This window comes from Staurois parvus, unplaced genomic scaffold, assembly GCF_062004578.1.
Source record: "Staurois parvus isolate SC_StPar_1 unplaced genomic scaffold, SC_StPar_1.0 ptg000225l, whole genome shotgun sequence".
NCBI lineage: Eukaryota > Metazoa > Chordata > Amphibia > Anura > Ranidae > Staurois > Staurois parvus.
The window spans coordinates 2,596,661-2,621,365 of NW_028318021.1; the positions used below are offsets into that span (position 1 = coordinate 2,596,661).

At 42.8% G+C, this 24,705-nt stretch overlaps 1 protein-coding gene across 1 annotated transcript in view; it reads right to left on the reverse strand.

The window, feature by feature from the left end:
• The window catches only part of CRACR2A (calcium release activated channel regulator 2A), a 99,277-nt gene that overhangs the window by 35,857 nt on the left and 38,715 nt on the right, over positions 1-24,705 (reverse strand). The window contains exons 11-12 of the mRNA XM_089679477.1: positions 14,759-15,095; positions 5,200-5,332 (exon numbers count right to left, since the gene is read on the reverse strand). Coding sequence (XP_089535603.1) covers positions 5,200-5,332; positions 14,759-15,095 — 470 coding nt within the window. The remainder of the gene's footprint in view (positions 1-5,199; positions 5,333-14,758; positions 15,096-24,705) is intronic.

Below are 24,705 nucleotides of genomic sequence, written 5' to 3' on the forward strand. Positions count from 1 at the left end.
TATAGAAATTTTACCCCGAGCTACACTCGGGAAAACCGCCAGGGAGGTTAAAGGAACAGGAGCCAGATCCCCTGCTCAGGAAGAGAAATCTCCAGATTGCTGGTGAAGAGGAGTTCTTCTAGGGTCTGGACTGGTTCAAATGGAGCTACTGTTTAGCACTCCAGCAGAGACTGTGACAGAGAAGAGAAGCTGTGAATAGTTCAGGAAGTTGTCCTCGGATTTCTGCTCCATTGGGCATCCTATACCCCCCTATACCCTAACCAAGTTGAATCCCCTCAATAAAATAACGAAAGCAATGCTCAAGGCCTGATTTCTGTCTGTGGATGAAAGCTGTGTGGAAAGTGCTAACTGACTGGCTGTGCAGAACTATAGGGAGACCCAAATTCATCAGCAACCACTAAGGGGTAGTGCTACACCTGTATCACAGTGCTAAAGATGTTGAAACTTTTTGTACTTTGTGTACCAGATATGTTATGTCATGACTACTGGGCTTAGATCTCCATATGTATATGGCATATGACCATCTTGATGTATATGCTACCTTTTTTATTTGGAAAAACTTGCAATAAAGAAGAAGCATATAAAAAAACAAAAAACACACTCGGCAGTGCGGGTTGTCTTAACTTCTGTAGCTGAACTTTTGCAGGACAGTTTGGCCTGCTACTGGATGAGGAAAAACAAAACTATGTTATGGGGGAAGCAGAGAAACAAAAATAAATGTTAATGCTTTTGGAAGACTGGATTGCATTTGTCATTTTGATGTTGTACATCAGAAGACTACAGGACCATTCAGGAAATGCAGCGCTACTCGCATATGTAGAGTGGGTACCCGGCTGTGAAGCCGCAACCTGTCACAGCCGGGTGCCCACACTGAAGATGCCGGCCTCCTGGAATACAGGACGGCCGGTGAAACGGGCTGCGGGGGGACCCCGACTGCACTTGGGTATTTCCGTTATGATATCTCTTCCACGGACACCACCGCTGACCATACGAGACTAGAGAACACCAGTCTTTAAATAAATCAGAAAATAGACTACTTTATTTTAACACAGATACAAGATATATACATTCAAGAGAACAACCCCCCTCCCTGCATAATGACACAGGGTGGGGCAATCTACCTTTAGTAACAAGAGACACACCAACAGACAGTCCCATCAGGAGGGAGGGCTGCCTGAAACACCCCCCACCAAGCCAATACACAAACACATACATCCCATAATAGTTTGCTCCCAAGAAAGACACACAACACAACAATGGGATGCAACCACATGGCATTAAACAATCAACAACCCACCACCTATCCCCTAGACATGTCTACACAATATGAGAACAGATCACCCTGTACCCCTAACAGGCACAGGGTGACTTACACATAAGAGGGATATGGGGAGCAGAGACAGGGGTCTCCCCACCTCTCTAAAGTGAGCTATGTTCCATGGGCCCCCCACTCAACGTGACTCCCGTCACAAGCAGCTACAGTTTTTGTAGCTGCTGACTTTTATTTTTTGACAGGGTGAGTGGAACTCCACTTTAAAATGAGATTTTCAGGACAGGATTTCATGGTATACCCCCCTTCTTCTAAGGTCCTTGCCATACCGATGCACAGGGATAAGACATGTAGTGGCAGATCACACCTATGCCCCCTGCTGTAGAAATTTGATTTTGCAGTATCATTTTAAAATAGTTTTCCTAGGAAACTAATAGGGTACATATTGCTGAACTCCTTCTCAAAATGTTAGTTGTCTGACTTGTATGCTTATCCTCTACCCACTACACTTTCAGAGTTACAGACACAGAACAAACACAAAAATAGTTGAGATAAGTCAGAGATAAGTCAAAAGTCCTACTCTGTATACCTACTCCATATTTGGCAATTGTTATTATTTATTAGTCATATTTACGTAGCGCTGACAATTTGACAGATCACCATACAAACACATGTTGGTGTGGTGATATCCCCCACTGTGCTATTGTATTCTGACAGTTTGGCTCCCCCAACCATAATACACTGATCAGCACTTGCAGCCATTGGCTGCAAGCGCTGATCGGATGCTGGTTTTCCAGCATGTCCCTTTGACAAAAGCCGGTCATTAGACTCACTTCTGTTGGACAGACAGCTGTATGCACTGACCAAAAGTTAGCAGGTTCAGCAGGATCTTGTGTTTTTTGGCCAGTGAGTACCCAGCTTAATTTGCATTCATAAATGCACATAGAAAGGCCAATTTAAAGGGGAACTTTTGAACCACTGAAACAGGTTGGCTTTAACCGAATGTGATATTTAACCAGTTGCCGACCGCAGATAGCTGAATGACGGCTACACTGCGGCCGGCCAGTTCTGGGAGGGCGTCATATGACGATCGGTGCCCTGATGATTGGTGCCCAGCAGTGCCACCCACCAGTTCCACCCACCTTTGCCCAGCAGTGCCACCCACCAGTGCCCAGCGGTGCCACCCACCAGTGCCCAGCAGTGCCACCCACCTGTGCCCATCAGTGCCACCCGCCTGTGTCACCCAACTCTGCCCATCAGTGCCACCCACCTGTGCCCATCAGTGCCACCCACCTCTGCCCATCAGTGCCACCCACCTGTACCCATCAGTGCAGCCCAGCAGTGTTGCCAGTCAGGGCCCAGCAGTTGTGTCAGTCAGTGCCCAGCAGTTGCGCCAGTCAGTGCCCAGCAGTGCCGCCAGTCAGTGCCCAGCAGTGCTGCCAGTCAGTGCCACATATCAGTGCTGACTATCAGTACCCATCATCAGTGCTGCCTATCAGTTCCACCTATCAGTGCCGCCTATCCATGCCACCTCATTAGAGCTGCCTGTCAGTGCCACATATCAGTGTCCTTCAGTGCGGCCTATCAGTGCTGCCTTTTTTTTTTCAAATTTTTTGCTTTTTTTGTTTTTAGCGCAAAAAATAAAACACCCAGTGGCAAGTAAATACCACCAAAAGAAAGCTCTATTTGTGAGAAAAAACTGATAAAAATTTCATATGGGTGCAATGTTGCATGACCACGCAATTGTCAATCAAATTGCGACAGCACTGAAAGCTGAAAATTGGCCTGGTAAGGAAGGGGGTATAAGTGCCCGGTAGGGTAGGGTGGGAAGGGAAGGAAAGAGGAGGGGAATGGATAGAAGTAGAGTGTATAGACCTAGAGGAGGTAATTGAAAGTAATTGAAAGGAAAATAAGACAGTGGTATGAAAGGTTAGAGGAGAGAACGGAGAGCAAGATTGGAGAGAACAGAAGCATTGAAAAGCCGAATGGAAATAAAAAGTAGTGGATGGAAGAGTAAGAGTTTGTTTACACTAGTGGCAGTCTTTGCTGCTCCTCTGAAAAGTGATCTGCTGTGGATCACCATGCCACAGCCACTTCAGTGGATCATGTTTAGCGGTGGTATTGTCAGTCGAATGCAAAATGGGGTATAATTTTAGCCACGGCCACATCAAAGGGCCATCCCCCTCCTTCTCTGTTAGGTTAAAAGAGGCAGTCAGGGGGTAATAAAACCGCAGCTCGACTGCCTATTTTTAACCCACCTCTCCTGGCCATAAGTGTGATTAAGCCCTAGAGGAAAGGAAGCTAAAAAAGCAAAAACATCAGCGTAAGCAATTTGAGTACAGCAGAGCCTGTTAGACTGAAAGTAGGCCTAGAGTTCAGCTTTAAACATAAATATGAAATAAAACAAAGAGAGTCAGTCTAAGAAGGGGCAGTACAGTGGCTAAATGGTTAGCATTTCCGCCTCGCAGTACTAGGGTCGTTGGTTTGAATCCCAACCACGGCACCACCTGCCTGGAGTTTGTATGTTCTCCCTGTGCCTGTTTGGGTTTCCTCCCAAACTCCAAAGACATGCTGGTAGGTTAATTGGATCCTGTCTAAATTGGCCCTAGTATATGTATGAATCTGAGTTAGGAACCTTAGATTGCACGATCCTCGGGGTTAAGGACTGATGTGAATGTGCAAAATATACTGTATATGTAAAGCGCTGTGTAAATTGATGGAGCTATATGAGTACCTGTAATAAATAAAAAGAAGGAAAAAATATAAAACCCAGCACTAAAACAGGCACACTGACAAAAGTATATGTGAACTTACATTACCCTTTTCTCATGCAATCAACATTTGGATGTAAGTTGCTTAACAAGTAGAATGTGATTTCCTCTGCCCTGCTGGCATCAACTTCCTATCATAATAAAACCGTGTTTATTGACCACCCTGGATTTTCAATTGCATCCTTTCATGTTGTGTTTTAATATAAATGATGCTGATGGGATGCAAGAAATTCTAATGTTCATGATAAATCAAGAGAAATATTCATGATGTACCAGCTGCTTCCAACAAGAAACTGAAGACTGTTGACTGCAATTTTTCCATTGGCCCGATGGGAATATCTGGTATAAACGTACACAAACTTTGGGTACAATTTATCTTGCAGGCTTTCAGTTCCAAAATAAAAACTTATGCAGAGTTCTGAAGATACATGAGAGACTTATACTGTATGTATAATTATAGGCCAAGTCTTCCTTTCACATTTATTAAATTACTTCTTTTTCTCCTTTCCAGGTTTTTTTTATCACTTTATGTCTTTGCCCACATTATATAAAGTTGCTGGTTGTCAAAAGTGCCCCTCTGCACCCCTAGGTGAAAATGACATAAGCCTGCTTCTGATCCCCCTGGGATATCCATATCACATTTCCCAGGAGGCATTGGCTTTCACGGAGGAGGACACATTTGGGGGCACATCATCGGGGGGCTAACTGCAAGATCCTGGAAGCCAGCATGCAATAACGTAGGAAAGGGAAATGGCAATGTAGAAAGTGGTATGCAGCAGCAGATCACTTCAAAATGCCACCGAAATGCTAGGCCTGTGAGTATAATAGTTGTGAATACCAAAGTGAAAAAGGTAAGGGGAGATTACAAAAACAAATATGAAGAGATACAATTCCACTTTAAAATTATGGATAAAGGTTCTGCATCCTTGCAAAGTCTCATTAGCATCAGTGTCAGAAGGAAGCAGCTAGGAAACTGTAAGGAAATGGACATCCTGCCCCATAATGTCCTCCACTCAGAAAATAAATTCACCTAAAATTATGAGCATAACATGACATGTAGAGAGAAAATGAAGTCTTTTAGCAGGTGAGCGTTTTCATACGTGAAGTAAAAAAAACCTTTTTCTTGTGTGGCTGGAGGACCCCTTTAACAATGCTTACCCACTGTAGCTGAAGTCCCGGCAGAAAAATTGCCTTCACAGAACCGTTTCAGAAATGATGTCTTCCCCACGCTAGAATTTCCCACCACGACAATCTTAAATAACCTGTCCGGAGGACTGTACATGCGTTCTTCCTGAAAATATAACAGACGTATTTTTTTTTAGCATTGCATGCTAAGTAATGAGCAGGGTTAACACTTCCAGATATTTATTGGCTCCCAGAGAGATCAGAGTACACCCCCTGACAATCCCTTCATTTGTTTTTCTCAGCAAAAGACAGAGCCATCTTTGTTCAGGCTTCTTCCAGGCTCAGTATATCTACGTCCTGGACTAAGATGATGGTTCAGAAATGACACAATTATGTAAATCCTAGTGTCTGCGGTTGTGTTCACAAATGTCTGACACAGATCAGCCCCTTGGTGTAGCCTCTCAACTTTTGACTTTCCGCAATGTTTCAATATTTAGGTGATCACTGGGGGGAGAGGAGACTGGGAGAATTTCAGGCATTTCAGCCTAGGCATAGTCACTGGTCTGGAGCTCAAGGATGTATTTTTTATGATAAAAAAGTAAAGATTTTATGAAAGATTATACTGCTGATGTATATTGTGACATGCCAAGAATAAATCAGACTTGTAAAGTTACTGAATGGTCCACTTTAAGGAACTATGTTTATAGATTTTGTGACTTTTTGATAATATTCACATACAGTACATACCAACATATTCATCCCAGTAGTTGGGACACTGTCAGCCCACACCCATGGCCCACACTTAACACACACAGTCCAACACAGATCATGCCCACTTTCCAAAAGGTCTCACCCATAATTATAAAGGAACCACCCACTCGCAGCCATGATCACCTCAGTTAATACCTTCTTTTTTTAGTTACTGCACATGCTCAGTAACTCATATAAGGGTTATGCTATGCTCTTGGAACACAGCATCATGAGGACTGAGCATCTGGACACGGGCTGTCCCAGCAAATCCTGAACAGTTGCCATCTTTGTATTTGATCGTACTACTACAACCTTCTTGTTTCTCTCTTTTTTGTACCTTATGTGTTTTGCTATTCGCCTTTATATTTAAGTGAGCTAACTAAAGTTGGGCATACACTGGTAGAATTTAATTCAAAAATGTTTGATTTGATGATTAAAGGTGTCAAATCGGCAATTGTTTTCACCCATAGAGATGAGAAATTTTGCAGCAACAAGATGGAAAATTTTCTCAAACTAACAAAACTGTGAATGTGGTTTTCGTTCAGAAAAAATCATACATATTGTAATGTGCATGTTATAGGCACAAAAGAAACCTGTTTATTACATCTGGATTTCCATTCAAATGGCAGATCTAAATAACATTTTAAGGGTACATTCACCCAGTGGGGGTTCCTGTGATTAGCTGAGAGTAGGCAGCCCCATTGAAGGGGTAGGGAGACTGCCAGCTCTCGCAGCTAATCACGCCTGCTTGCATGTAATCATGTTACTATTACATGCAAGTGATTTGCCCTGGAAGCAAGCAGTCTACGTCCAAGACTGATCACTCACACATAATTGCAGCACAAAAGGCTGCATCCTCGTAGCTACTCCAATGGGGTTCTTGCAGCTAATCTCTGAAAGGGTGTATTTTCAAGGGCTCATATACACTTGCTTCGACTTTAACATACAATAAAGCTCCAACATTCTTTTTTGATGTGTTTTTGATGCTTCTGTGATGCTTTGGTGATGAACATGAAACTTTAATCAAACTTGGCAAATGCCCTGTGTGTGTTGATTTTCTATTTATTTTAATGGGGCCCAGTGAACCCTGGCTCAGTAGTATCCCCACTCAGCAGATCCCCAGCTCATTAGTACCCCTGTTCAGCAGATCCCCTGCTTATTAGAACCCTCGTCCAGCTGATTCCCTGCTCAGAAGTACCAACAGCTTTGCTGATCCCCCGCTCAATAATAACCCCCAGCTTTGCTGATCCCCTGCTCAATAATAACCCCCAGCTTTGCTGATCCACAACTCAATAATAACCCCCAGCTTTGCTGATCCCCTGCTCAATAATAACCCCCAATTTTGCTGATCCCCCGCTCAATATTAACCCCCAGGTTTGCTGATCCCCTGCTCAATAATAACCCCCAGCTTTGCTGATCCCCCGCTCAATAATAACCCCCAGCTTTGCTGATCCCCTGCTCAACAATAACCCCCAGCTTTGCTGATCCACCACTCAATAATAACCCCCAGCTAGTAGCTTAGTAGTAACCCCCAGCTCTGCTGACCCCCCTCTCAGTAGTAACACCCAGCTCTGCTGATCTTGTTGATCCTCTGGTTTGCTGATCCTCCTCTTTTTGGTTCCCTCTCACTTCCCAATATATTGCTCCCACTCTGCACATCACATGTAACATTGGTAGTTTCTCCTGCTTTGGTCACCCAGCTCTGCTGGTCCTCTGCCACTTAGTCCGCCCTTTCTGGTCCCTGCTCACCTTCTGCTATAGCATTCCTATGTTGCACACCACATGTGCCGTCTGCTAGTTGCTTCGCTCCGGTCCACACCCCACTCACCGTCCTGCTTCTCCACGCTGCACACTATATGTGACGTCTGCACCCGTCACTGCTAGAATAGATACACATGAACCACAAGTGACTGCTGACTGACATCTTTCTGGTTCTTGGTGGATTTCACTGCATCCTGGGATATTCCATACCTGCAATACCTCCGAAACTAACTGAATAAAAGCCCAACAAAAGTTGCAGGTGCTTTTTAACATTGTGGAAAGTCAAAAGTTGAGAGGCTACACCTAGGCTGCTATTGAGGCTTTGGAGACGCTTTGAAACACCAAGAAAGCAACACTGGATATCATTTTTGAAGCAAAGCAAACAAAACATGTGAACAGGACTGTAAGCTTACCATTTTATTTAGTGACAGGTGCTTTGATTGGCATTCAGAGTGCTTTAATAAAGCATGTCCAGTGCCACATTTTGAAGCAAGTGTAAACAAGCCCAAAGGGCTTTGAAATAAATTAGTTGACTAAAGAATGGCAAGATCAAATTCCATATGAACATTGGAACAACAACGAATATAGGCGCTTTACAGATTGTAATCATTTTTAAAGTGTCTGCGTCAGATTTTTTTTGTTCATATTGTTTTTAGTGCATCCAAAATCTGTTATTAAACTGTTAAATCATTTGGTGAGCTATGAATACATTTATATATTTCAAAGTTGTTGAGAGTATGTATAAATATTGAATTCATAAGGGCTCTTTCACACGGGCATTGAAAATAGGCAGTTGGGTCGCGTTTTAGTGCTTCCTGAATGCCTATTGATGCCACTCAAAATTGTTACAATAGGAAGCAGATGGAGGTGTTGCTACATGTTGTAGCAAGGCAAAAATAATGCTGCCTGCAGAGATTGGCAAGCATTGACAATTTTCAACTGCATCCATTCACTTCTATTGAAACGCATCACAATGCACTTAGACGCACTCTTTGACGTTTGCAAAGCATCAGAAATTATAATGTCCCATTATAGCCTTGTAAAAAAAAACCACAAACAGGGTGTTTGAGAAGCTTTGCCTGGCGCAACATAAACACCTGTACTACACATCCTAAATACTCATTAATGCTATAGGTGCGGTAATGCGTTTTAGGCAGATTTAAAATTTCACATATTTGTGAAAGAGCCCTTAAAGTGTTACTAAACCCCGGACCCTGCATTCACTATATCCGGTCTCCCACAGTACACACAACATGGAAATGCAATTATTTTAGTAAATATAAACTGCGAAATACCTTTTCTCATCAGCAGAATATAGCAGTTTTGTGACTTCTATCAATGTTCAGCAGAACATTGGTTAAAGCTTATAGGAGGAGTTTTCATTGTGCTCTGACTGTCCTATGAGGCTGCATAACCCCAGACCCTCTGTCTGGACAGTGGCCTTGTGCCAATCACATGCACCCTACCCCCCCAAAAAAAAATCTCTAGCAATACACACCAAACTGAGCATGTGCAGAGTGCCTCCTAGGGTTGTGTACTATCAGCAGATGGATTGGGTACAGTGGAAGAATGGGAGGATCAGAGACAATAGGATCAAACATCCTTTTTACACAATGTGTAGGATTAACCCTTTAAGTTCCACAGTGAGTAGAAAAAGCATGCTTTACTGCATATACAGACTGATTTTACTGTTGTGGGTTTAGTAACATTTTAATATGTGCTAAGGAAGCCTGTATTGTAAATAAGAGCCTGGTTTTCCCTATGTAACCCTGCAGCCATAGACAGAGGCCTAGGTGTAAGCAGGGGTTAGTACTCTTTTAGGGAAACCCCTCCCCTTGGTGGATACTGTGGACAGAGCTAGGCTATTCCTTTATGATTTGGGGCCAGAAGAGTTTTGGGGAATTTGATGTAAAAGTTAGCCTGCAAAACATCACTATATAGGTTATAGTCTAAGTGGAGAATGCCCTCGGGGTAGGCCCTGTCAGAGAACCCATCCAACGGAGACTGCAATTGAGGGAACTGGAAGTGATTGTGTTAAAATCTTGTCTGCATTGTACAGTACTGCTGAGAATGGATGGTAAGATGAAGAGGTGTATTTATATATTGGGAAGAACTGTGCACCTGGTTCTTGTTACAGGAAAGCATTAAAAAAGGCTGATCATGTGGACATTTATTTCTGGAGCTGGGCTTTTGGGTCGCGTTTTACTGCTTCCCGAACGCCTATTGATATCACTCAAAATTGTTACAATAGGAAGCATATGAAGGTGTTCACACTACATGTAGCAAGGCAGAAGGTGTTCACACTACATGTTGTAGCAAGGCAGAAGGTGTTCACACTACATATTGTAGCAAGGCAGGGGGTGTTCACACTACATGTTGTAGCAAGGCAGAAGGTGTTCACACTACATGTTGCAGCAAGGCAAAATTTGGGAAGAACTGTGCACCTGGTTCATGTGGACATTCATTTATTTCTGGAGCAGGGCTTTTGGGTCACGTTTTAGTGCCTATCGATGTCACTCAAAATTGTTACAATAGGAAGCAGATGAAGGTGTTAACACTACATGTTGTAGGAAGGCAAAATTTGGGAAGAACTGTGTACTTGGTTCATGTGAACATTCATTTATTTCTGGAGCAGGGCTTTTGGCTGGGAGCATGTGAGTAGCCAAGATGGTGGAATTCCACTCATTCAACAAGTGTACTGTACCCCATCTCATCCTTGTTGCAGAAAACGTTGGGAGGCACCCTGGGGCAGCATGACCATTGCTGATGGTGTATCGATGGCCTGCAGACATACATGCATCCTTTGGTAAAGAGAATATGGCTGTATGAACTGTAACAAGAAATAGTAATTAGTTGAATTTGTATTCCATTTTAAAGTACAAGGGTATATAAATCCCTTAGCTTTTCTCACTCAGCTCAGAAAGGTCACACCTGATGATTCAGAAGTAGCTGGGCAAGTAATCTGCAGTCAGGTAGGAGGCCTTCAACTGTTCGAACTGACATGCAGGCAGCTGGACAAAAGCACCCAACTTCTATGGAAGACCCAGCTACTGTGGGGAGCACCTGCCCAATTGCTACCAGAGTACTACAGCTTTGGCACAATCGCCCTTCATCAGGGAGGTATTTACCACAAGGCAAACAAGGCACTTGCCTAGGGCAGCATTTTTCAGGGGGGCAGCACCGCTCCCCAGAAGAAGGGAACCAGGTGAGATCCGAGAGAGTCTGTGCGCTGCTTGATGGTGTATGTACAGCCTGACTCTCGTTCCTGGGGATGTCCGGAGCTGTGAAGATGGGTGTATTTCTCTCTTTCGCCGGAGGGGGGGGTAGTAGAAGGTTCTCCCAGATGGGGGGCATGGGTGTTGTTGGTCATTGTCAGGCTCTCTCTGCAGGAGGGGGAAGGGGTGGTGGTGTTGGTCAGTGTCCGTTGGGGCAGATGATTTTTATGTTGCCTAGGGCAGCACAAAACCTAAATACACCACTGCCCCTCATCATCGGGCCTTAGTTTCCTCCAGCTGTTCTCCTGTGTTACCACTGTTGTTATATCATTTGTTAGAATCTATGTTATGGAGCCATGTGTTCTCCTGACTGAGCCACAGAGCCATTGCTGAGTTCATTTTTGTGCAGCTTTTGGCTGCATTCACACTTGAGCGATTTGTAGCTTAGAGCTTGAAACTCGGGCTCCAAACTTAAAAAATCAAGTGTTCCCAATGGTGCCTGTTCACACCTGATCACGCAAACAGACACCATAGAGAACAAGTGATGTTTTTAACTTTGAGTGTTTTTGGAACTTCGAGCTTCAAGCTACAGATCACTCAAGTGTGAATGCAGCCTAAATGTTTGTGCAGTTTTTTTTATTCTGCAGAGCATGCTTGTTTTTTGTGACCCTGAGCCAGCTTTCTCTTATTGCTTCTAACATTGCACCTGATTAGTAGACTGCAAGGTACAGCTACTCCCTGTCTGGTCAATAGGCTATTGTAAATAGCGATGAGCGAATTGGTTTGACTTGAGGGCTGGGGGTTTTACAGATTGCGAACTTTAAAGCGGAGCTCCACCCAAAAGGGGAAGTTCCACTTTAAGGTCTTCTCCCCCGCTCCCCATTAAGGATTGGCACCTTTTGGGGGGTGGGGGGAGCAGGTACCCAAATTTGACAGGTACCCACTCCCACTTCCAGTCCAATCGCCTAGGCGAACGGAGGCGGAAGGTGTTCTCCCTCCCTCCCTCCCTGCAGTCTTTTGGGACACGTGACAGGTCCCAGAAGACTACAGGACCATTCATGAAGTGCAGCGCTACTAGCGCATGCGCAGTGGGTACCCGGCTGTGAAGCCGCAAGCTATCGCAGCCAGGTGCCCACACTGAAGATGCCGGCCTCCTGGAATACAGGGCAGCCAGTGAAATGGGCTGCGGGGGGGGGGGGGGGACACCGCAGGACCGAGGTACAGGTAAGTGGCTGTTTTTTAAAAGTCAGCAGCTACAGTTTTTTCAGCTGCTGACTTTTATTTTTTGACAGCTTGAGTGGAACTCCGCTTTAATGTGTAAGCGAATGTAAGCGAATAGGTGGAGAATCATGAAAATCAAATCTCTCAATTTTAAGGCCAATAGGTAAGTAGTTGTCAGTCAAAGGGCATGAGGATCTGGGCACTGCTAGGGCTACATGTACTAATGCAAAAAACATTTTTAAAAAATAGAGTTTAGCAGGGAGCAAGTCTTTTAATATGGCTTAGTTAAATATTAACATTTCAAAACAATGGGCATTAAAGTGGTAGTAAACACTGTTTGGTCAATTGTACCTACAGGTAAGCTTACCATAAAGAATCTCCTAACGTGCACCTTTTAGGAGATATTCACATCTTTAGCACCGGTGTCGTCCATTGAGAGAGCTGTGCCACAGCCATGGCTCCTGCGAGTATGCACAGGAGTGACGTCTTAACGGCTTTGCTATTCAAACCCCCAGAGGCTGGTAACTCAGAAGGAAGACCAGGTGAAGATGGAATCCCTGTCTACACCCTTATGGAAGAAAAATATATTTGAAATATATTTTAAAAATAGTCTTCCCAAATATATTGACATATATTTGAAATGCTACAATTTTGGCCGTATTATTGAAATATATTTTGAAATATATTGAATATGGCCAAAATTGTAGCATTTCAAATATATGTCAATATATTTGGGAAGACTATTTTTAAAATATATTTCAAATATATTTTTCTTCCATGTGGGCAGTGCCAGGGTGCCACTGGAGGGATCTATTTTGTAGCTAAGTCTTTCATAATGTGCTATTATGCGTCGCATACTAGTACATTACTTCATTATCTTGCAGGGAGAAAACTTTTTTTTTTTTTCAAGACTTAACTATAGCTTTAAATTATGGCCACGAAATCCCCCTATGTGACTATAACAGCCTCTACTCTTCTGGGAGAGTTTTCCAGGGCTCTGTGCAGGCGGCTCAAGTTCTTTCACACCAACCCCATAAAACTACAGGGCTGATTTACTAAAGACAAATAGACTGTTTGCAAGTGTAGTTGCACTTTGCAAAGGCATTTGCCCCATAGCTTAGCAAATGAGGTGAAGCATCACTTTGCAAAAAAAACATAATCACATGCAAGGAAAATAAAATAAAAAAAACAACAGTTTGATTTCATGATTGGATGATGGAAGTCAGCAGAGCCCTCCCCCCCCCCCCCCATTTACTAAACTCTGGGGCAAATAACCTTGTTGAGTGCACTGCACTTGCAAACTGCATAATCTATTTGTCTTTAGTAAATCAAGCCCTGTGTCGTTATCGGCTTCCCGACAGCCCTATAGCAGAAATACTGCTACAGGGCGGCACAGGTGCGCAAAATCACATATAAATACGTGATTTTGCATTTCCGGGTAGGGGGCACACAAGCGCCCTACCCGCGCTGCCATTCGCTGCCACGGCTGTCAATCACCAGGTCCCGGACGGTGATTACTAGCCGGCGCCCGGTGATTTCCATGTATCTCCAACATGGAGGAGAACTGTTTTGTTTACTAACAGTTCTCCTCCCTGTCAGCTCGGACACACCGCTTTGGATAGCTGTGCACAGCACAGCCATAAAAAGCAGTATGATTACAGTGAAGCACACAGACACGGCCCCCTAGTAAAACACACCCAGCACACAGTTAACCCTTTGATTGCCCCTCATGTTACCCCATTCCTGCCCAGTGCCATTAGTACAGTGTCAGTGCTTTATTTTAGCACTGATCACTGTATTGGTGTCACTGGGGATGTCAGTGACACCAAGTCAGTTCCCCCCAGTGTCAGAATGTCCGCCGCAGTCCCGCAGTTCCGCTATAAGTCGCCGATCACCGCCATTACTAGTAAAAATAAAAAAAAATCCCAGTATATATACCACCATTTGTAAACGCTATAACTTTCATGTAAACCAATTAATTTACACGTATTGGGATTTGTTTTAGCAAAGACGTAGCAGAATACATTTAGGTGTAAATTTATGATGAAATTAGATTTATTTTTTTAATTTCTGGACATGTTTAATAGGAAAAAGTCAAAAATACTGTTTTTTTCTCAAAATTGTCGGTCTTTTTTTTTAACCGCAAAAAAATTAAAAACACACAGGTGATCAAATACCACCGAAAGAAAGCTCAAATTGTGGGAAAAAACTGACGTAAATTTCATTTGGGTTGCATGACCGCACAATTGTCAGTTAAAGTAAGGTAGCACTGTAACGCAAAAAATGGCCTGGTCAGGAAGGGGGGTAAATCCTCAGGAGGGCAAGTGGTTAAGTAGCTGGCTTTGGTTACACTGTCATAGTCATGCTGGAATTGAAAAGGGCCTTCTCCTAACCGTTGCAACAGCGTTGGAAACACACAATTGTCTAAAATGTCTATTTTGTAGCATTAACACCGCTTTTCACTGGAAACATCAAAATAAAAATTTGGAGGGGTGTCCACATACTTTTGGCCATGAAGTGTAGTTATGGACAGATGTCTACAACATTTTGGTTATATAATTTATATATGTAAAATATACTGTTAGAAGACAATAGTTTCCCTTTAAATTAGCCATTGCTAAAAGGTATAGTTTTGTTAATCTTACACTTGGCAGGGTCTCTTTTCCAACAGGCTGCCCTCTGGGGGAAGATGGTAATGCTTCCTCTGATATGTGTTCCACTTTATGTACGTTCTCCTCCTTGTGTGCAGTGATCTCCTCCTTCTCATCTTCCTCCTGCCAGTTATTTAGCGCTCTCTCTTGCTGGCTGTCCAAATACTGGGGGAGATGATCCTCCTCAATGGATATTATCCTTTGCAGTGGACGAACTTTGCTTTGTCTAGCTTCTGTGGAACTGTCAGGTTCTGTTATAGAGGAGAAGGCTCCATTTAACGCCACAGAATTCCGCTTTGGGGTGAACACATCATCTTCTTCTGATGACTGGCTGTACATTAAACACACATGTAAACAGCAATATAAGACACAAGGTAAAACAATTTCCAAACTAAACAAATGTGAAGTATATTTAAAGCCCCCCCCCCCCAAAAAAAAAGAAATCTGCATTAGATAAGAGTATGGAAGGGCTAATTTTTTTTTTAATCAGTGTCCCATTACGGAGTGTTCCCTTCATGTCCTGTCCTGTAGACACAACTGGAAGTGAGAAAAATCCCCTCTTGGATTACTTCTCAGAAATTGTAGAGTTAGGACCACAGATTATCAGGGTGCCGTGATGTGGCTCTATGGCTTACGTACTTATATAGTATTTGTGTATCCTTGTATGGCCTTGGTATTCACCGCATATATGTGAGCCTAACCATGCTGAGCACTACCTGAGAGGAGTAAGAGCATTGTCTGTGGAGTATATGTGGAGCCATTGAAGCCAGAGGAGGCAGGTGGTAGAGATCCTCTCTGGAGTGGAATTTCCTAATACCCAAATGAGCAGTGGCCCCTAGAGGTCGAATTAAGGAGGTGAGGAGGTACTCTAGCCATTTGAGGATACATACACTAGAGTGTCACCTGAGCACATATCAAGAATGGAGTGGAAAAGTGCACATTACATATTGTTTGCACATATTGGTTTGCACCTTTTGGGGACTTTATTGTGGATTTATTTTAATCTTTTAAATTTTTGAGCACTGGTCACTTTGTGTGATATAATAGAGTGACATATCACTATTGGTCGGGCCAGCTGAAAGGTTGGCGTATCAGATTATCTATGAGCATTTGCACATTATCACAAGTGTGATAATTATTACACTCTATCACTGTATATATACTGTATGCATTGAATATTTGTCCATTTTGTATTTTTTAAAAAATTTTCTGCACTTTATGCTTTCCTGCACTTGTATATATTGCATTTACATTATATTGGTATTTGTGGCACAGAGTCTATAGGGTTGCATATTTTACTTTAGTATATATTTATTAATATCATTTTTTGTGATCACACTTAATTATGATTTTAAGCATAGTGCTTCACCATTATTGATTTTTATATTTTTTTCCCTAGGGTGCAGTGCCACCTAGGGGTGCCTGGGTGCAGCACTCTCTCTGTGTGGGACACTGCCAATCATGAATGATCCTTCAGCTGAGGGGAGGGGAGACAGAGTGGAGGAAGAAAGGACAGAGGAAGATGCTGGTTGTCTGGGGCCAGTGTAACAGCTGAGCTGCAACTCCTTCCAGTGTTTCTCTCAGACTCATTCCCTTACTGCAAGCCAGCTGGCGATTGCTGATCACTATGGAGTTCCAGCCCTTCTCTGCCCATTCATCAGCGGAGGTGGAGCTGTGCCTGCAGAAAAAAGTAATGTCTGGCTCTGATGTCTCGTGTCTGTGTGAGTGTGACCCAGCCGGCCAGACATCCATCACATATGCAATGTGTTGGTGAATGATGACATCATCACGATCCCACAGCCTGCTCTTCTAGTACCTGCTGGGCCTACTGATCAGTGTCAGTGTGCTATGTCAGATCTGTCACTATGTGGCATTGCTCAGTTCCGCTGCCTGTTGTCACAGCATTTTATCTCGCCCCATTGCCTGAGGAATTCCAGGCTGGGATCTGTCAGAGTGTGGATCCAATCTCCACTCACTGCAACTGTCACCCTGCCACTGCCAGCCACAGATACAGTCCATCCGTGACACTGATTTTGTCTTTAATAATGGTGCTGGAGGCACTTATTTTTGCAAATTAAAAGAAATGTAGCAGTTTCATGTTTTGTTGATATAATATTTTCCACTGTTTAAAAAATTATTATTTTTTTGTTTTTTTTTTGGGGGGGGTACAGTAGCTGGTCCTGCCTAGGGCTTAAAATAGTCAAGCACCGGCCCTGTCTGCTCATACCTAAGGCCGGTGCTAGACTATTTTGCACTCTTAGGCAAGACCAGCTACTTGCAACACACACACACACACAAAATTCTAAATGTTTTCCATAAGTCCATTAAAAATGAGCAACAAGAGCAGCAGCCACCATCAGAGTATGCCAGCTCTGTATGTGGAAGGCAAGAAAAAGACAGAGGGAGGCACCACTAAGTGCAGTATTAAGAGATTAATTTAATAAGCAAACTGTGTTAAACACTCTCAAGAAAGAAATAAAATGTTGCTTATCATCAATAATGGTCTGCTTTCTCCTCCTAACAGAATGTTCCCTGTCTACATGTGGGCTGGCAGGGGGCAGGTAGATGGGCCTTCCTTCATGTTCCCTCATTGAGGGCCAAGTATAGGGTGATATAAGAGGCCTACCCCCACTGTGGGTTCTTCTGAGCTATGCTAGGCACTGCGGACAGGGTCAGAGCCCTACACATGGGATTTCCTTGCCCATCAATGCTCGGGACAAGGCTGGGAACGCTTTCAGGGAAAATCAACCATAAGGTGGACCTCCAACTTAGAGATGGCCATATACTGTGTACAATGAGTGAATAAACTTGAATCATGTTACCTCTCTGGTCCCGTGTCACTGCACACCTTTAATGTAACTGTTTGTATTAAGCAGCGATATGCTGAACCTATACCCACTCCACTCGTCCAGCTTATCTCTATCACCTCACTCCCAGTGACAGAATGGGGTCCCACCGTGCACCTAGCGAGGACCTCATATCTGCACTTTGTCTTCTTACTCTACTATACCTGGTGGCTAGGCCAAGGGCCTTCATGACGCTGATCTGCTTCCATTGCTATGGGAGACAGACTGCTGGGGAAGGAAGTCCCAGAAGCAACCCCCCTCACTACCGAAGTATACTTCGCCTGGCATAGGTACCACGCCTCACGACAGGCTGCTTGTGCTGGTTACTAGACCTCTGTTATCCTTGGCAACTACTTGGCTTAACTCTGTGTCATGGTAACTTTTGCAGAGAGGTCTTCATACTACAATGTGCTTTAACTGACCCAAGCTGCACATGATGTAAAGAGTGAAGGCTGCTTTCATACAACCCTTTGAATAACTTCAGACCAGGTGGGAATAATGTTTCAAAGGTTTACTGATAAAATTTAGCATTAACAGCTCCAATAAGTTACAAGTCTTTCTCCTAACTAACCCTAACAAACGTTGTGGCTGCCCCGGCATACCTGCACAGGAAAAGTCCACTATTGGCAAAGTCCAGGATGGCAATAGTCTATACTGATGGTGTGCCATCAAGTCAGTTTCTTCAGAGCGGACTACAAGTCCCAGTAACCCCTCTACATGGCATGAGGCTTATCCAGAGCTCCAGATTTGAGCCCCAAGCCTCAGCAAGCTAGCGAGCAAGCCTCCGGGATCCAGTGTCCTGTCCATTTTATAACAACACAGGACAGTAGACAACCTGCGTACACATACATGTGCATGCAACAGAACCTGATAAAGTCCTAATACTGACCCCCCTCACAGTCTATGTGCCTTTCAGCAGGGGATTATAAATTGCTGATATCAACAAGGATTTAGGGTTTCTACACATAGGAACAGAGGGCTGTACACAATAAACAATGAGTGTATTTCTGATACTGGGATTTACTGTACATGTGTTTGCCTACAGCTGCCAGTATTAATAAATGACAGGCTGTGACTGTATGCTGATAACCACCCATCCGAGCATTTACATGAGTACAGTAATGGATGGCATGGACCTGGACACATATTGCCTGCATCTGGAGATGCACATCTCTCCCTGTACACACGTAAACTCTCTGATGTGAGCTTTCCAGCACAGGGCCACAACCTGTCATTAATCTCTATGCAAATACCTGTGACTTCCAGGCAAAATATTATGCTCATTTTTTTTTATCATGTAAGGCTCTCTGTGCTCCGATGGAACAGCCCTTAGGAACTTATGCTTGTTGAATGTAAAATTACATTTAATAAAATTTTAGGGAATGCACAACTTCATTAAATGGTGTTTGTTTTAGATCTGCCTGAAGTTTAGCTTTAAATCCACTTTCTGCCTGCATTGTACAGTGCCTGAAATGGCCTTTGTGCGGACTCTGGGCATAATTCATCAAATTCAATTAATCCTGAAGAGGCATAATAATGGAAAATGTCTCGGAGGATGTTCCTCCAATTAGCAAATAATTAGCTGATGTGCGAATGTATTATTACATAAATAGTCCACCCAGCACTTGGAGGTAATTGGGGCTCCAGGCGAGCCTCCTAAAATTAGATATTCTACAAAGAAGCAGTCTTTTTTTATTATACCGTTTTCAATGATCATTTTTTTTATCCTGGCAGTCCCTCAATCATATGTGAGATCTATACAATGGCCAGCCTTTGTGCAGCTGAAAATTAGAATAATGTTTTTCTTAAAGTGTACAATATATGCACATTTCCACTAATGCTTTGATGTGGGTGGGTTTCAGATGGACACTCCTTGCAACAAAGGAGTCCTTAAACCACAATGTAATGTTCACAAAGGACTTCAATGACGTCTTTGAAAAACCACTTGAGATAAATTATCAGAGTACAGTTGAGGTAAAATCGCCTCATGGATAATACCATGCTATTGGTCTTATATGCAGTGTGAGAATCAATGAGAATATTTGAAATTTATGCAATCCAAAATCTATTTTTCAGTGTATTTTGTATCAGATCTCACTGTATATAATTTTTTAAATGCTGAAATTTCATCTGATTATATTTTTCTTTCCCTGGACCCCCCACCACCCCTCCCTCCATTTCAACATGCTCACATTATTAAATAAAACCTTTATATCTTCATTATTTTATTACAGACTCAGTGACATCAGCGCTAGGTAAACAGAAAGCTGTATTAAAAGTTTGGGGGGAAAAAAAACACACACACATACTCACCTAGATGGCTGCAGCACCCGTCCCAGCTATAGCTGTCCCCCACAACTGATCACTCAGTTCTTGGTCTTTAGTGAGCAGAGAGCTGGTGACCATCAGTCAATGGCTCTCTGCTCTGCCCCTTCAGTTCTCGCTTGAGTGCTGGGCTGTGGAGGGGACGGGAGCGGCTGGTTCAGGTTCTCAGTGGCTCACTGAAAAGCTGAGCCAGGTGCTGGTCCAGGCATCTGGGTGGATCCCGAATGTAAAGACGGGATCGATCCAGAGCCTGGACCGGCTGAGTGACGTCAGCCGACAGCAGACTTTAGCCCGCTGCCGGCTGAAAACGGGTCATAGGAGTGCAGCATGAACTGCACTCCTGTGACCCATAGGAGAAGTAGGGCAAAAGAGCTTTGGCACTACTTCTTCTTTATTGCCCACATATCATGCAGAGCCTCTATATTTGAAAGAAATGAAATTAAATGAAAGAAAGGGGCAGGGATTACAGTCTAAATAATGCTTGATGTCCTATGGCTAAGAAATGAAGTGGGCTCTATCTGATTTGCTGTAGCTTCTAGCTTCTAAACAATTAAGAAGATCTTACATGGTGCACTAGATCAGTGTTTCTCAACCTTTTTTCAGTAAAGGCACCCCTTAAGATTATGGACAACCTCAAGGCACCCTCTAAATTTATGGACAGCCTCGAGGCACTCTCTAAATTTATAGACAGCCTTGAGGCACAGTCTAAAATTATGGACAGTCCCGAGGCACCCTCTAAAATTATAGAAATCCTCGAAGCACCCTTTAATAGTATGGACAGCCTCGAGGCACCACATTCTAAAATGTAAAAAACAGTTCTAATAGTTTTACACAATGCGTCAACATCCACACACATAAGACACCCATCATTAGAGGTGATTTATTCTTTCCAATCAAATACACTTGCACACTGTTGCTGACTAGTGTTCCAGTGTTTCTCTTCTGGCTAAGTTTTTCTCCATCACTCAGCTAATGTGACCTCAGTGCTGATGGACAGAGGCAGGGGAGGGTCAAACAAGAATGCTGTGCAGATGACCAACATCCTCCTTATCAACTGATGAAGTTATTGGTTGTTGGGATGCCAGTGGCTAGAAGGTCATAATGGTGCACAATGAAAACCTGTGGCTTTGTGTAACTAAAAGGCAGGCTTGAGCCACCTCTGGCTTGTATATATTTTTGGCCAATTTTTAGGCATTTTGCCAAAGCACCCCTGAAGAAACCTTACAGCACCCCAGGGTGCCTGGGCACCCTGGTTGAAAAAGGCTGCACTAGATACTACAGCAAAACAAATGCTTGCATCAGGACTGAGCACTGGTAAGAGAGGAACTGAGGCAGGGTGTCTTGTTTTGGAGAGCTATGTACAGCAATTCACCAACCCCTCCCTCCAGCTAGGATCTGCGTTAGAGAAGCTCAGAGAACCAGTGATGACATTTTATAACTGTATATAAAATAAGGTGATAAAAACAAAAAAGTTGTATTAAAAAATGAATTAGCATATTGATTGAGGGGGAACAGGGAAGGCAAAATTAAACCGGCATTAAATGGATGTTTTATAACTTATTACGTGTATACAAACATTTGCTAATAAAAATGTAATACTTGACAAAGGATTCCAAGGGAACAATGAGTTTTCTAAAAAAGACCACAGCAAAAACGATACAATGGATTCCCACGAGCAGCTAAAAGTACATAGTAGGGAGTGGATAGAGACACTGAGTTGTCAGGCCCAGGGGCGGACTGACAACTCATGGGGCCCCCAGGCAATAGGGGATCATGGGGCCCCTGTGTCCTTGCCCAAACTCAAAAAAGCCTATGAAAAAGGTACCAGGGGCATCTCATGGGGCCCCCTACTGACCCCGGGCCCTTGGGCAGCGCCCGAGTTTCCAAATGGTCAGTCCGCCCCTGCTCAGATGCCTACAAAAAAGAAAGCTACTAACACCTACGCATACTCATATAAATTTGCAAACCATAAATTAATAAACCTACAGTGCCATGCTTTCCTTCAATCCAACTCCCTAAAGCCATAAGTGAATACAAAAAATGTCCTGTGAGCAGTCTCTATATTGCAAAGTCTCCTAATTTAATGCTTCTTATTATTTCTGCCCTAAACAATGCATATCCCCAAATACTTTGTGTTTTCTTAGTATTAATCCTGTGTCCAGGAGACCTGCAGCTTGTGTGAGTGTGTGTGCACACTGGTTCTCAGCGAGGTCTAGCATTGCTTAAAGTGGTAGTAAAGTCTTTTTTTTTTTTACCTACAGATAAGACTATAATAAGGCCTACCTGTAGGCACAGTAAATATCTCCTAAACGTGCACAATTTACTTTGGCATTGCCAGTGATGTCACCGGTGCATGCGCACTGTGCTCTCAATGAGGCACCAGTGGAAAGAGCAGCGGTGCTCCTGAAGAGAAAACCAAATGGCATTTTTGTGTTACTTGTTTTGCTGGTCAAAAAACCCCTGCATGGGCAACCTAATGTATGAATGTATGTATGAAAATTTGTTTGTTTAATTAAATTGGGCTGCGAAGCCCTAAACCACACTTCCTAACTCCCGTGGACTCACTAAAACACATCTACCACTGAGCTAATGATCCCCCACATTACAATACATACAAAAGTTTCTTTAGAAGACAGCAAGATATAATTATGCAAACCAAATTTTATAAAACCCTTGCAATATATATACAGTTGTGTTCAAAATAATAGCAGAGTGTTGAAAAAAGTGAATAAAGCTCAAAATCCTTCTAATAGCTTTTATTTCCATACACACAAATGCATTGGGAACATTACACATTCTATTCCAAATCAAAACATGAAGAAAAATATATCAAATTTGTGTTGTTCCTCTAAAAAAATTGAAGAAAAGTAAATATTAGACTGTTCAAAAAAATAGCAGTGTTTGTATTCTTCTTTACAAACTCAAACATTCACTATATAAACTGAAAAATGTTTGAAGATTTTGCTTTCCTTTGAATCACTTAATGAATATTTAGTTGTATAAGCACTGTTTCTGAGAACTGCTGTACATCTGTGTTGCATGGAGTCAACCAACTTCTGGCACCTGTGAACAGGTATTCCAGCCCAGGATGATTGGACTACATTCCACAGTTCTTCTCTATTTCTTGGTTTTGCCTCAGAAACTGCATTTTTGATGTCACCCCACAAGTTTTCTATTGGATTAAGATCCGGGGATTGGGCTGGCCACTCCATAACGTCAATCTTGTTGGTCTGGAACCAAGATGTTGCACGTTTACTGGTGTGTTTGGGGTCGTTGTCTTGTTGGAACACCCATTTCAAGGGCATTTCCTCTTCAGCATAAGGCAGCATGACCTCTTCAAGTATTCTGATGTATTCAAACTGATCCATGATCCCTGGTATGCGATAAATAGGCCCAACACCGTAGTATGAGAAACATCCCCATATCATGATTCTTGCACAACCATGCTTCACTGTCTTCACAGTGTACTGTGGCTTGAATTCAGTGTTTGGGGGTCGTCTGACAAACTGTCTCCGGCCACTAGACCCAAAAAGAACAATCTTACTTTCATCAGTCCACAAAATGTTGCACCATTTCTCTTTAGGCCAGTCAATGTGCTCTTTGGAAAATTGTAACCTCTTGTGTTTTTTGCGCATGTCTTTTTTTCAACAGTGGGACTTTGCAGGGGCTTCTTGCAGATAGCTTGGCTTTACATAGGCGTCTTCTAATTGTAACAGTACTCACAGGTAACTTTAGACCTTCTTTGATCTTCCTGGAGCTGATTGTTGGCTGAGTCCTTGCCATTTTGGCTATTCTTCTATCCATTCGAATGGTAGTTTTTCGCTTTCTTCCACGTCTTTCAGGTTTTGGTTGCCATTTTAAAGCATTTGCAATCATTTTAGCTGAGCAGCCTATCATTTTCTGCACTTCTTTACATGTTTTCCCCTCTCCAATCAACTTTTTAATCAAGGTACGCTGTTCTTCTGAACAATGTCTGGAACGACCCATTTTCCTCAGAATTTCAGAGAGAAATGCACTGTAACCAGCATGTACAACATTTGCTGCCTTCCTTCCTTAAATAAGGGCAATAATTGCCACCTGTTTTTCAAAGAATGAATGACCTCACTAATAGAACTCCACACTGCTATTATTTTGAACATGCCCCTTTCAATTAGTGATTCAATTACACAGAATCAGCAGCATGCATGTCATGACTGTTGGGTCTGTTGGATTTCTATTACTCTACTACACCTGCTAGTAAAATATTTGCCATGTAGAAATATCATTTCTACCAAAAACAGTGATTGATCAGGTTAGTGATGTCTGACTGCTATTATTTTGAACACAACTGTAGGTGATCAGATTTTCAAAATGAAATCTGGGAACATTCTACTGACCATGCCCATTTTTAACCAAACCCAACAAAAAAAACATGCTTTCACTTGTAGCCTCATCCAAAAAGTCATGCCCCCATTTCAATCACTATTTAAACAGTATAAAAAATATGTTAACATTAATACCCATCAATAATGTGCTTGTCTTTACAGTTAAAAAGTTAAAACAATGTGAAAACGTATGCGTTTGAATATTAGATAAAAGCACTGCTGGCGACTTCCAGTTTGTCTAAGTGTGACAATGCCTCTGTATCTTCTTTTTGCACTCCCTGGACAAAGATACAGTGACTTAACCTCCCTGGCGGTATGATTATTTCAGATTTTTGGTGCTGAAAGTGGTACCATTATTTTGCATGGAAATTTGGCGTTTTATATTGTAGGCCTGTAATTTTTAGGA